Below are 14,399 nucleotides of genomic sequence, written 5' to 3'. Positions count from 1 at the left end.
GCAAGGCATTAAAAACAATGGGAAATGCGAAAAGACTGCAAACAACAGTTATAAATAGAAAAAAATCACCTAACCCCTGGAAGTCACCCTCTGACCCCCAGAAATCACAAAAAACACCCCCAAGTTACCAAAAAGTCTCACCAAACTGCAGCTATTCAGGTCGCAGTTGGCAAGACCTGCCACAATTTCCCAGTCACGGATACTTAAAACCACGATTGGAAAACCTGAGGTACTTGAGAAAGCGCCTTGCCCCATATGTCCCAACCAGGACCTTAAGATCTTCTTCAGAGGCCCTCCTCCAAGTGACCCTGCCAAACAAGGTGAGGTGGGTGGCTACTAGGGAGAGGGCTTTTTTGATGGTTGCACCGCGTTTATGGAATAGCCTCCCCAATGAGAGTCACCTGGCTTTATTTCTTTGTTCTTTCAGACACCAGGTGAGGATCTTTTTGTTAACTCAGGCCTTTAACTTTTAAGCTCATTTTAACAGACTGAAAAAATGTATTTTTAAAAATGTTTTTGTATTGTGTTTAGAATTGTTTTGTAGTATTGACAGCTCATTGAAAGTGTCAATTCAGCATGTGACAGCTGTGAAAAAGGCTAATTCCATGCTAGGGATCATTAGGAAGGGGATTGAAAATAAAAATGCTAATATTATAATGCCCTTATACAAGTTGATGGTGCAGCCACATCTGGAGTACTATATACAGTTTGGGTTCCTGTATCTTGAAGGAAATTGTAGAATTGGATAAGGTGCAGAAGATGGCAACCAAGATGATCAGGGGCCTGGAGCACCTTCCTTATGAGGCTAGGCTACAGCATCTGGGGTTCTTTAATTTGGAAAGGAGGGGACTAAGGGGAGACATGATAGAGGTCTATAAAATTATGCATGGAGTGGAGAGAATGGATGGAGAAATTTTTCTCCCTCTCTCATAACACTGGGACCAGGGGTCATTCCCATGAAACTGAAGGTCGGGAAATTTAGGACCAACAAGTAGTACTTTTTCACACAGAGCATAATTAATCTATGGAATTCTTTGCCATGGGATGTGGTAATGGCCACCAGCCTGGATGACTTTAAAAGGGGCTTAAACAAATTCATGGAGGACAGGTATAACAGTGGCTACTAGTCTGGTGGCTATAAGCCACCTCCAGCCTCAGAGGCAGGATGCCTCTCAATACCAGTTGCAGGGGAGCAACAGCAAGAGAGGGCATGCCCTCAACTCCTGCCTGTAGGCTTCCAGCGGCATCTGGTGGGCCACTGTGTGAAACAGGATGCTGGACTAGATGGGCCTTGGGCCTGATCCAGCTGGGCTGTTCTTATTTTGTCTTTTCTTTCTCCCCTTTTTCTAGGTCTATGAATTAATGTGTTTGTTTTTATCATGTGTTTTAGTGTTGCTTCATACAGGCCCACCACAATGAGAGAGATGCATTTAGAATTGGTGGGGGCCATCATTAGCCTCTGGGCCTTGCATTGAAGAACACTGCTTTAATCAGCAGCCTGTGGGGACATCTCCAGAAATGAAGTCAGATGGACTTTGGCTGTTTGACAGATCATCACCTGAAATCCACTACTTTGGCTCAATTAGCATTTACAGTATACATCATTACCTGCAATTCAGCTCTTCCTCACTTTCAAATACACCAAAAGGCTTCAAGGCTTCAGTCAGTTTCTGGGTGTAGAGGTAATCTCTTTCCCTTGGAGGTGCCAAGCTGATTGGAGAAGTGACCCCGTAATGCCTTTGTGGCTGGTTCTCCAACAAATTTCTGTACAAGGAAGTCACATTCAACATAAGACAATCACAAGATTCCCCGCCCAAACACCCTCACATAAGCACCAGTGCAAGCTTTCATATCAGCAGAAGTTTTGAGGCACCTCTCCCTTTCACCCATGTGCCAAGAACTGCAGGAGGCTGCAGAGAAATTCAAAATGCAGCCGAGGCAGCACCTATTGGTACATAAGCAGTTACAAGTGCAAATCTTGCTGAGCTGGAACAATCTCACACAGCACAACAGACATCCCTGTTCTGGTTCACTATCAGGACTTTTTCCACACAGCACATAATTAATCTGTGGAACTCTGCCACGGGATGTGGTGATGGCCACTAGCTTGGAGGGCTTTAAGAGGGGCTTAGAAAAATTCATGGAAGACAGGTCTATCAATGGCTACTAGTCTGAGGGCTATAGGCCACCTCCAGTCTCAGAGGCAAGACCCCTCTAAATCCCAGTTGCAGGGGAGCAAGAGCAGGAGAGAGGGCATGCCCTCCCCTCTTGCCTGTGGGCTCTCCAGAGGCATCTGGTGGGCCACTGTGTGAAGCAGGATGCTGCACTGGACAGTTCCCAAGCCTGATCCAGCAGGGCTGTTCTTATCAAGACAAACATTTGGGAACACAATTCACTCAAGAAGAATGGTAGAAGATTTAAAGAGCAAATACTGCAACCTTGTATATTCTTTGTGAAAGAAAGCATCTTTTTCAAAAGTAAAAATCAATTTGCTGGTAAAGTGAAAATGCCTGTCCTCCATTTTTCTATCCCAGTAACTTTAATGTTGCAATCTTATGCACACTTTCTTGGAAGTTAGTTTATTTTATATCCCACCACCTCATGCCAGAACATTTTGCATTCAATGAGACTCCCTTCCCAATAAGCATGCATAGAATACAGCTGCAAGAGACAGAATGGAAAAGACTTTTTATAATTAAACCTCAAACCCAGAGCAAAGGTGGAACTGATAGAGAATTACTCTTGCCTCTTTCATTTCCCCCCACTGACTAAGTTTAGGCTGCAATCTATTTGGGGCAGAGACTTTTTGCTTATATTACTATGCAACTAGATGCCATCAGGCCAAATCCATCCATCTGAAGCCTTGCCACAGGTAGAGCTCAACTTCTTGGGGGGATGGGGGGGGGCTTTGAATTCCTCCCCAAACCTTTCAGCTCCATCCACAAAGCATTCCTCCAGGAAACCTAACTGCTGAGCAGGGCCATACCACTGACAAAGCAATCACTGTAAACAGAGCCTGTGTGGTTTAATGGTTAGAAATGTCAGACTAGGAACAGGGGGGCCTGGGTCCAAATCCCTGCTTAGCCATGAAGATCACTGCACAGTGTTGGGCCAAACCCTGCCTCTCAGACTAGCTTATCTCACAGGAAAGTCGAGCGGATACATCATCATCTGTTGCAGACAAATAGTAACAGAAAACTTGCAAGAAAGTAAGAGTCCACCCCCAATTAATCACAGGGGTTAAGGCAGGATCACAATATTAGCATTAGAAGGGTCCTTTGAGGACTTCTAGTCCAACTCCTTGTTCCATGCAGTGAAACTGCAGCAGCAGGCATAGGCAACATATGAGATATGGCATAGGCAACATAAGAGAGGAGAGCTGGTCTTGTGGTAGCACACATGACCTGTCCCCTTAGCTAAGCAGGATCTGCCCTGGTTGCATATGAATGGGAGATGATGTGTGCGCACTGCAAGATATTCCCCTTAGGGGATGGAGCCGCTCCGGGAAGAGCAGAAGGTTTCAAGTTCCCTCCCTGGCTTCTCCAAGATAGGACAAGATTTTATTTTTTTTAGGACAAGATTTTTTGTTATTGAACCAACAAACTACCAAAGCATAGGGCTGAGAGAGATTCCTGCCTGCAACCTTGGAGAAGCCACTGCCAGTCTGTGTAGGCAATACTGAGCTAGATAGACCAATGGTCTGACTCAGTATATGGCAGCTTCCTATGTTCCTAACATGTGGCTCTCCAGATGTTCACAAACTACAATTCCCATCACCCTCAGCTGTAATACGTTGTTGCTGGACAACACTCATCACCTCCAGCCACATCTGGAGAGGCGCAGGCTGCCGACTGCTGTGCTACATGCTGGGCACCCATGAGAGACCAGCCTCTGTTTGAAAGTTTCTAGTCCACGCCTGCACAAAGCAGACTGTTACTGTCAAGTACATCTGGCAGTCAGGCGGATGCCTCTTAACGCACACCCCTCAATCGGCTTCCTTGCCATTTCCACCCGTGGGTTCTAGCTCTGCCCCCCGAGCAACGGAAGGGCTGACCGAGCTCTATCCCTCACTTTAAAAAGAAACTCCGGAGAAAATAAAGATTACCCCCGCTCAACTAGACAGCAATGGGAATACCCAAGTTGCATGCATCCAATCAGGAGACGCCGTAAACACCCGAGGGGACCCTTTTCATCTTGTGCAAAAGAAGAGGGAGCAATCTCCACTCCCGCGCACTCTGCAAGTGAAGGTGCTGCAGCCCTGACCCATAGCCCAGGCCCGCCCCCTTACCCGCCGCACGTCTCCTTCATCGCCCCGGCCAGCATGAGCTCTGCACACACTTCCAAGGCTTCCAACGCGCACGCAGGACCAACAACAAACCACGCCCCCTCCCCCGCCCCTATATAAGGAGCACGGGCGCAGCAGCAACGCCGGCCCCGCCCCGCCCCCTGCCCGTCAAAGCAGAGCCGCCTGGCCGCTCGCCCCGCCTCTCCTCGTTTTAAAGTGGTGCGCGCCGCCCGCCGCCTACCTCGCTGGCCTTGGATTGGTCGATTTGTTTCCTCCCCCCGCCCCCGCGCGCCCTCTCGCCCTGCCGCTTTTCCCAGCACCTTTTACGCGGGGAAGAGCGCGCGCGCTGCGCCGCCACGGCCGCTGCAGGAGGTTTTCAAAGGCGTTTCCCGCCATTTCGACTCTCAGAGACTGTCTGGGAGCGGTTTGAGGGGGACGGTTGTGTATTGTGATGGCAGCAAGTGCCGCGTGAGAAACGCTAAGAAAGGAAATAATAAAATCATGAGAAGGAAACTCTCCAGCGCACCCCTTTACAGATGTTGTGACTAGGGTTGCCAATGTTTCATTGCCAGAATGAGGGACACAAGTTTGTGGGGGGTGGGGTGTATTGCTGTGGTAATCCAGAGCCTGAATATCATTGACGTATATGAGATGCAAGTTTTGGGCGGTATAGAAATATTATTTAAAAAAACAAAAAAACGTAATTGTATTAAGAACATAAGAACAGCCCTGCTAGATCAGGCCCAAGGCAGCCCATCTAGTCCAGCATCCTGTTTCACACAGTGGCACACCAGATGCTGCTGGAAGCCACAGGCAGGAGTTGAGGGCATGCCCTCTCTCCTGCTGTTACTCCCTTGCAACTGGTACCCAGAGGCACCCCCGCCCCCGAGGCTGGAGGTGGCTTACAGACATCCGACTAGTAGCCGTCAATAGACCTCTCCTCCATGAAGCAGTTTTATTTTCAATCCCCTTCCTAATGATCCCTAGCATGGAATTGGCCTTTTTCACAGCTGCTGCACATTGAGTCGACACTTTCAACGAGCTGGCCACCACGACCCCAAGAGCCCTCTCCTGGTCAGTCACTGACAGCTCAGATCCCATCAATATATACTTGAAGTTGGGGTTTTTCGTTCCAATGTGCATCACTTTACACTTGCCAACATTGAACCGCATTTGCCACCTTGTTGCCCACTCACCCAGTTTTGGAGCTCTTCACAATCAGTTATGTATTTCACTCCTCAAAAGAGTTTGGTATCATCTGCAAATTTGGCCACCTCGCTGCTTACCCCTGCTTCTAGATCATTTATCAATAAATTAAAAAGCACTGGTCCCAGTACAGATCCCTAGGGGACCCCACTTCTTACTTCTCTCCATTGCGAAAACTCTCCATTTATACCTACCCTCTGTTTCCTGTCTTTCAACCAGTTAGCAATCCACACATGTACTTGTCCCCTTATCCCATGACCGCTAAGTTTCCTCAGGAGTCTTTGATGAGGAACTTTGTCAAAAGCTTTTTAGAAGTCCAGGTAGACTATGTCAACTGGATCACCTTGATCCACACACTTGTTGACACTCTCAAAGAAGTCCAAAAGGTTGGTGAGGCAAGATTTACCCTTGCGGAAGCCATGCTGGCTCACTCCCAGCAGGGCCTGTTCTTCTAGGTGCTTTACAATTTTATCCTTGGGGATGCTTTCCATCAATTTGCCTGGAATGGATGTTAAGCTAACCGGCCTGTAATTTCCCAGATCACCCCTGGATCCCTTCTTGAAAATCGGTGTTACATTTGCTACTCTCCAGTCCTCTGGTACAGAACCTGATTGCAGGGATAAGTTATATATTTTAGCAAGGAGGTCAACAATTTCACATTTGAGTTCTTTGAGGACTCTTGGATGGATGCCATCCGGCCCTGGTGATTTGTTAGTTTTCAGTTTTTCCAGACAGTTTAGAACATCATCTCTCGTCACTTCTATCTGACTCAGTTCTTTAGCCGCCATCCCCGAAAAGCCTGGTTCAGGGACAGGTATATGCTCAGTATCCTCTGCCATGAAGACAGACGCAAAGAACTCATTTAGCTTCTCTGCAACCTCCATATCCTCCTTAATAATCCCTTTCACTCCCTCATTGTCTAATGGTCCAACTGCCTCCCTGGCAGGTTTCCTGCTTCTGATGTATTTAAAGAGGTTTTTGTTATTCCCCTTGATGCTTTTAGCTAAATGTTCCTCAAACTCTCTTTTCGCCTCCCTTATTGTTGCCTTGCATTTCTTTTGCCAGAGTTTGTGTTCCTTTCTGTTCTCTTCATTTGGACAGGCCTTCCAATTTCGGAAGGAAGTCTTCTTTCCTTTTATTGTATGTTATTGAATAAATGAGGGATAAATGCTGTTCCTATAGGGACCAACATTTCATCCCTGAAATGAGGGACATCCTGTGTATTGAGGGACAGTTAGCAACCCTACTCATTACACAGGATGTACCTCATTTCAGGGATGAAATATTATTTATTTATTTATTTATTTATTTGATTTCTATATCACCCTTCCAAAAATGGCTCAGGGTGGTTTGCACAGAGAAATAACAAATAAGATGGATCCCTGTCCCCACAGGGCTCACTATCTAAAAGATACATAAGACAGACACCAGCAACAGTCACTGGAGGGATGCTGTGCTGGAGGTGGATAGGGCCAGTTGCTCTCCCCTTGCTAAATAAAGAGAATCACATTAAAAAGTGCCTCTTTGCCAAGTTAGCAGGGGTAATTGGTCCCTATAGGGACAGCATTTGTCCCTCATTTATTCAATAGCATAGAATTCAATTACATATACGTCAATGATACTCAGGCTCTTGATTGCCACAGCATACACCTCCCGGAGCCCCACCCCAGACAGCCCCGACAAACTTGTGTCCCTCATTCTGGCAATGAAATGTTGGCAACCCTCGTTGTGACAAGCAGTTTTATTCCACACACAACCAGACTTTGCAGTTTTATTCCACACACAACCAGACTTTCCTTTTATTAGAATGTTCTGAAAGTCACTACTTTTATTTATTTTTATTTGAATTATTTATTTATGCATCTTATTATTTATTTATTTTATTTTCTAGTCTAGAAGGTTGCCTACACTTTCTCTTCTTTGGCTTCAACTTTGTGCCGCACTTTCTTTCACACACACACACACACACACACACACACACACACACACACAGATTGAAGTCCTCAACAATACTTAGAGAGAAAGCCCCCATTGAACAGGGAGACCCGCTTTAAGTCAAGGCTGCTCAACTTTGTCTTCAGCCCTCCTGCAGATGTTGGCCTACAACTACCATAATCCCTGGCTATTGGCCACTATGGCTGGGGATTATGGGAGCTGTAGTCCAAAAACAGATGGGGGGGGCAAAGTTGAGCAGGCCTGCTTTTGAGTAAACATGCATAGAATTGTGTTACATCTGCAAAATGTGTTTATTCTTTTTTCACTCTGTGTTAAAGAGCAGCTCCCCTTCAGTGAGGAGAAAACGATACATTGCTAACTACATTTCTATGCCACCCTGACTCCAAAGAGCTCGTCATGGTGGTTCTCCCTCACCTCATTTTTACCTCACCACAATCCTGTGTGGTTGGGCTTGGATGGATAACATAAACCAACTGGCCCCAAACCACATTTTAATTCCAGAAGTGAAGGTGAAATTACACATGATGTGTACAGTTTTAATATGTATCTTTCCCCAAGTTCTGTTTTGCTGTATTTTCTGTCTTGTTCGTTTTAAACTGAAAGTATTCCCAGAAACGCCCCCAAGTCCTGCTATGCTGCCTCATCATGGCAGGTGGGGTGTTCCTGGGAGGGAGGAGTGAAGTATACTCCCAGTAGGGTCACTCGAAGCAAGAAGGTCATTCCAGCTGCCAAGCTAAAGCAAGCAGGCCACTATATTGGGCAGCAGCGATATAGGAAGGTCCTGGAGGTGGACAATCACTTCAGTGACAATGACAAAGGCATCATTTCATACTGCATGGGAGAAGGCAACGGTGAACCACTCCTGTATTTTACCAAGAAAACCACATGGATAGACAAAATAGAATGATTGTCAATATAGTGCCAGATGATGGGCCCCTCAGGTCAGATGGTACTCAACATGCTACTGAGGAAGAACTGAGGATCTCTCAGAGTAACGATCGCGTTTATGACGCGGTTAGACTAAAGCCTTTTGGACATCTAGCAGCTGATGTTGTCGTGTGGGAAAAGAAATCCAAATCTGCAAAGACAGAATTACAATGGGAACGTGGAATGTAAGAAGCATGAATATGAGAAAGCTTGACACAGTGAAAGATGAAATGAATCGACTACAGATTGACATCTTGGGCATCAGTGAATTAAAATGGACTGGAATGAATGGGACATTTTCTGTCAGAAAATCATACTGTTTACTACTCAAGACATGAAAAACAAAGAAGGAACTGCGTTGCTTTCATAGTTAGGAAGGATATAGCAATGACAGTACTTGGGTACAATGTGGTCAGTGACCGACTAATATCAATTAGATTTCATGGACAACCTTTTAACACGACAGTTCTTCAAGTCTATGCCCCAACGACTGAGGAGAAGAAGAGGAAGTTGATGAATTTTATGCTCAAGTTCAGTCTGAAATTGACAGAACATGCAAGCAAGATGGGAATGTGATGCTGGTGGTTTGAGACTGGAATGCCAAAGTTGGAAAAGGTAAGGAGGAAAACACAGTTGGCCTGTTTGGCCTAGGAAACAGAAACGAAGCAGGAGAACAACTTATTAGTTTCTGCCAAGCCAATGATCTCTTCATTGCTAACACATTCTTCAAAAAACCAAAGCAGAGCCTATACACATGGACATCACCAGATGGAGTACACAGAAATCAAATTGATTACATTATTGGTGCAAGGAGGTGGAAGAGCTCTGTTATAAGAGCAAAGACATGGCCGGGAGCTGATTGTGGAACAGATCAAATTGTGAGGAGCTTCAAAAGGATCTCTCCAAATTGAGTGAGTGAGCAACAAAATGGCAAATGAGGTTCGGTACTGGCAAGTCTAAAGTGATGTACATTGGGAAGGGGATTGAAAATCAAACTGCTAATATTATAATGCCCTTATACAAAACTATGGTGCGGTCACACCTGGAGTACTGTGTACAATTCTGGTCACCACATCTAAAAAAGGACATTGTAGAACTGAAGAAGGTGCAGAAGAGGGCAACCAAGATGATCAGGGGCCTAGAGCAGCTTTCTTATGAGGCAATCCTACAACACCTGGGGCTATTCAGTTTAGAAAAAAGATGACTGTGGGGAGACATGATAGAGGTCTATGCATGGTGTGGAGAAAGTGGATAGAGATAAATTCTTATCCCTCTCACATAACACTAGAACCAGGGGTCATCCCATTAAATTGATTGCCAGGAAATTTAGGACCAACAAATGGAGGTATTTTTTCACACAATGCATAATCAATTTGTGGAATTCTCTGCCACAAGATGTGGTGACAGCCAACAACCTGGATGGCTTTAAGAGGGCTTTGGATAACTTCATGGAGGAGAGGTCTATCAACGGCTACTAATAATCAGAGGGCTAAAGGCCACCTCCAGCCTCAAAGGCAGGATGCCTCTGAGTACCAGTTGCAGGGGAGTAAGCAGGAGAGAGGGCATGCCCTCAACTCCTGCCTGTAGGCTTCCAGTGGCATCTAGTGGGCCACTGTGCGAAACAGGTTGCTGGATTAGATGGGCCTTGGACCTGATGCAGCAGGGCTGTTCTTGTGTCCCAGCCCCCTTTAAAAACTGACCCTTGCAAGCTCTCAAAGTGGCGAAGGGGGTGAAAGAGGGAAGATTGCCAGCAGCCTCCTGATTTCTCCATGTGCTCCTTGCAAACTTTGCGTGTGAGGAGAGATGTTCCTTGCAAAGCTTGCAAAGGTCAAATTCTTCTCAAAGAGCTGCTCCGAGGACAGCTGTGGGGTGGCATCTTGCTGCCCTACTGGTGCCCCAATAATCTGCTACCTAAATTGACTGCCTTACGTTGCCTCATGAAAGGGGTGAGCTGCTCTTGATCATAATGAGTGCTCCCCATTATTATTATTATTATTATTACATTTATATCCTGCTTTTCCTCCAAGGAGCCCAGAGCGGTGTACTACATACGAGTTTCTCCTCACAACAACCCTGTGAAGTAGGTGAGGCTGAGAGAGAAGTGACTGGCCCAGAGTCACCCAGCTAGTATCATGGCTGAATGGGGATTTGAACTCGAGTCTCCCCGGTCCTAGTCCAGCACTCTAACCACTACACCACGCTGTCTCTCTATGGTTGCATAGCATTTGAGTTTCTTTACAAGCCCAGACTACATTTTTTATTCAGTGCTTTAGAGATGAAGTAAGTTGATCCCTCCAGCCAATGTAGATGGACTATAAATTCAAGTAACACACTTAAATTCAAGTAACACACTTTAGATGTGGTGACCAGAAATTGCTATTATATTACATTTGTACCCCATTCCTCTTTTAATGAACAAAGCAGCACATTTCAGCCTCACAATGATTCTGTTAGGCTCAGAAATAGTGGTAGAAACAGTGTTGTGGTGTCAAATACAGTGTTAGGCTCAGAAATTGTGGTTTGTCCAATGCCACCTTGTGAGCTTCATAGCTGAGTGAGGATTTGAAACTGGTTTTCCCCCATCCACAGTCCAAACTCAACATTTTGGAGCAGCTCCACGCCTTGCATACAACCATGTTTTCTACACACAGTTTTCCTATAAGGTATTTGTAAAGAGTGAACAACAGGCCTGTGTTCTCATTTTATTGTTTATTTGTTTGTTTATTGATTGATTGATTGATTTGATTTGATTTGATTTGTATACTGCCCTTCCAAAATGGCTCAGGGCCACCCATGTACACTCAGGGCTCCCAAGAACATATACACAAGTGTTTTAAGGATGCCCATCTGTTGTTCACTGTGGGATACACAGATGTAACATCAGTTCTTATGGCAAACAGTGACTTCGCAATGAACCACATTGCCCATTGAGATCATCAGGAGAGGTTCATTTGCAGTTGCCACTGGCTCGTCTGGTGGCTACTCAGGGACGGGCCTTCTCCGCTGCTGCCCTGAAGCTTTGGAACTCGCTCCCTGCTGAAATAAGAGCCTCTCCATTTCTTACAACTTTTTAAAAGGTAGTCAAGACACATTTGTTCACCCAGGCTTTTAATTAGATATTGAGGCTATTCTCACGATGGGGGGAAACTGGGCTAAAAAAGCCCAGCCCGATTGTCCCCCATCGTGAGAACCACCAGGCTCGTGGGTAAGCCCTGTCGTTCTCTGGCAGCTAGCCCGCCAAAGAAGTCCTACCCTTAAACTGGGTTAGCGGAGCGAGTGCTCTGTTTTCACAATTGTGAGTCGCTACGACGCGTCTGCGCATTGTGGAGACTTGCAAAGAGACCCCCGCCAGGATGCTAAAACAAGCCTCCTGGTCTCGAGGTTCTGCCCAGGATGCCCTGCGCCCTTGCGCGGGGCATCCTGGGACTTCAGGATGCGCCCCCCGATCCCTGCAGCCCCTACCAGCTCCATGACGGAGCAGCCGTCCAGCAACGAGCGAGTGTTTGTCTGCGGGGAGAGCGGGCTAAGCCTGCAGAGCCTGACAAAGCTCTCCACACTGCTTGTGTGGAGAGCCTCATTGTTTTAATAGTTTGATGGGTTTTAATAGTTTTAATGTTGTTTTACATTTTAAATTGTTGTCATGTTTTAACCTTTTTATTTGTTTTTTTAATTGTATTGTTGTAAACCACCCAGAGACTTGTGTTTTGGGCAGTATATAAATACGTTAAATAAATAAATAAATAAATAAATAAATAAACAAAATACCACTTAGAATCTGGAATCATCCTTAGCTGTGCACTAACACTGGTTTCTTGCTTCTTTGTTTTAAAAAATGCTCAGCATGCCCTATCCTTAAGGCTTAGGCTGGGAACAATGAGTTAATAATATGCAAAATATACAGTTATGCTGTTTTGTATGTATGTATCTATATAATGCAAAAGAGGAGAACATCATACCCTGAAAGCCACCCCCTCTTCAAATGATTACAGCCCCAGGGCACCCACCAACTATATTCTGACTATGATTGCTTGCATTAAGTCCCCAGAGAAATACTGTCATTAGACTGGACAGGCCACTGCGCTATTTCACTCCAAATTGAAGCCCAGATTAATTGTGGTACTGGCGAGCTCTCAAAACAGTTTAGGAACAAGAAACTAACCATTAACACAGTGAAGCCACGCTAATCACACTACCCTTGATGCGGTCTCTTTCTTTGATCAGCTCACTCTCTCTCAGCAGGCCCCAAAATAGCCCCAGGGTACAAGAGTGCTTCCATTGCAATCATGTTAATTTTGCTTTTAGTTTGTCTTTAGCTGCTGGAGATTAATGAATAAAAGTGGTGTTTAAATTTACAACCAGGCCTGTTCTGATAGCTCAGTGGTATCATCGCCCCTGGTTTTTCGACTTTGATTATCTGAGCCAGTCATCTACAAAAAAAGTAAGTAAGAAAGAAAGAGAATTCTCTCCTATCTAGAGCACGACACAACACACAAACCTGATGGGATGCAAGAAGCATAGAGGTGTGAGGGGTGGGGGAATAGATGGGGTGATCTCTTGAGATGTTTTACTGCCCTACATTTCTTCTAAGTGTATGAGAAAGTAACTGAGGAAATAACCTATTTACAACAATCTGACTTCTAAATTGTGATGTATATGGACAAATTATGGACAGTGTGTTCTTTCACTGCTTTAGTGGAGTAAAACAAGCAGGACACCAGAATGTTTTGCAACTGTATCAGTAATAATGGATAATTTTAACTAGTTTCTTTTTTAAATCTTTCATTATTAAATGTAGAGCTAGAAAACTGGCTATTAATATTGTTGTATTTTATCTAATTACCTTTTGTTGTTTGGACGTTTGCCCCAGTGGGGATCCTATTTAGAGGGGCGGGGTCAGAAAGCAAAGGGAGGGAAAGGAGAAAGAGGAAAATGGAGTTGCTTAACATAAGAACATAAGAACAGCCCTGCTGGATCAGGCCCAAGGCCCATCTAGTCCAGCATCCTGTTTCACACAGTGGCTCACCAGATGCCGCTGGAAGCCACAGACAGGAGTTGAGGGCGTGCCCTCTCTCCTGCCATTACTCCCCTGCAACTGGTACTCAGAGGCACCCTGCCCTTGATGCTGGAGGTGGCCCACAGCCCTCCGACTAGAAGCCATTGATAGACCTCTCCTCCATGAAGTCATTCAAACCCCTCTTAAAGCCATCCAGGTTGTTGGCTGTCACCACGTCCTGTGGCAGAGAGTTCCACAAGTGGATCACGCGTTGTGTGAAAAAGTACTTCCGTTTGTTTGTCCTAGACCTCCTGGCAATCAATTTCATGGAGTGACCCCTGGTTCTAGTGTTGTGTGAGAGGGAAAATAATCTCTCTCTCTCCACTTTCTCCACACCATGCATGATTTTATAGACCTCTATCATGTTTCCCCACAGTCGTCTTTTTTCTAAACTAAAAAGCCCCAGGTGTTGTAGTCTTGCCTCATAAGAAAGGTGCTCTAGGCCCCTGATCATCTTGGTTGCCCTCTTCTGTACGTTCTCCAGTTCAACAACGTCCTTTTTAAGATGTGGTGACCAGAATTGTACGCAGTACTCCAAGTGTGGTCGCACCATAGTTTTGTATAAGGGCATTAGAATGTTAGCCGTTTTATTTTCAATCCCCTTTCTAATGATCCCTAGCATGGAATTTGCCTTTTTCACAGCTGCCGCACATTGAGTCGACACTTTCAACGAGCTGTCCACCACGACCCCAAGATCCCTCTCCTGGTCAGTCACCGACAGCTCGGATCCCATCAGCATATACCTGAAGTTGGGGTTTTTCGTCCCAATTTGCATCACTTTACACTTGCTAACACTGAACCGCATTTGCCATTTTGTCGCCCACTCCCCCAGTTTGGAGAGATCCTTTTGGAGCTGCTCACAATCCGTTTGGGATTTCACTACCTGGAAGAGTTTGGTATCATCTGCAAATTTGGCCACATCGCTGCTTACCCCTGCTTCTAGATCATTTATGAATCAATTAAGAAGCACCG

General features: G+C 45.5%; 1 protein-coding gene across 2 annotated transcripts in view; it reads right to left on the bottom strand.

Annotated features, from left to right (window-relative positions):
- The window catches only part of PAPOLG (poly(A) polymerase gamma), a 49,412-nt gene extending 45,005 nt beyond the window's left edge, over positions 1-4,407 (bottom strand). For both annotated transcript variants that reach the window (XM_053246876.1, XM_053246885.1), the window contains exons 1-2: positions 4,289-4,407; positions 1,609-1,764 (exon numbers count right to left, since the gene is read on the bottom strand). In XM_053246876.1, the coding sequence (XP_053102851.1) occupies positions 1,609-1,764; positions 4,289-4,323 (191 nt within the window). In that variant the 5' untranslated portion in view covers positions 4,324-4,407. The remainder of the gene's footprint in view (positions 1-1,608; positions 1,765-4,288) is intronic.
- Between the last annotated feature and the right edge of the window lie 9,992 nt (positions 4,408-14,399).

Source organism: Hemicordylus capensis, chromosome 1 (genome assembly GCF_027244095.1).
Source record: "Hemicordylus capensis ecotype Gifberg chromosome 1, rHemCap1.1.pri, whole genome shotgun sequence".
Lineage (NCBI taxonomy): Eukaryota > Metazoa > Chordata > Lepidosauria > Squamata > Cordylidae > Hemicordylus > Hemicordylus capensis.
The sequence above is the reverse complement of the archived record's forward strand: the minus strand, read 5'-3'. Positions and strand labels throughout refer to the sequence as shown.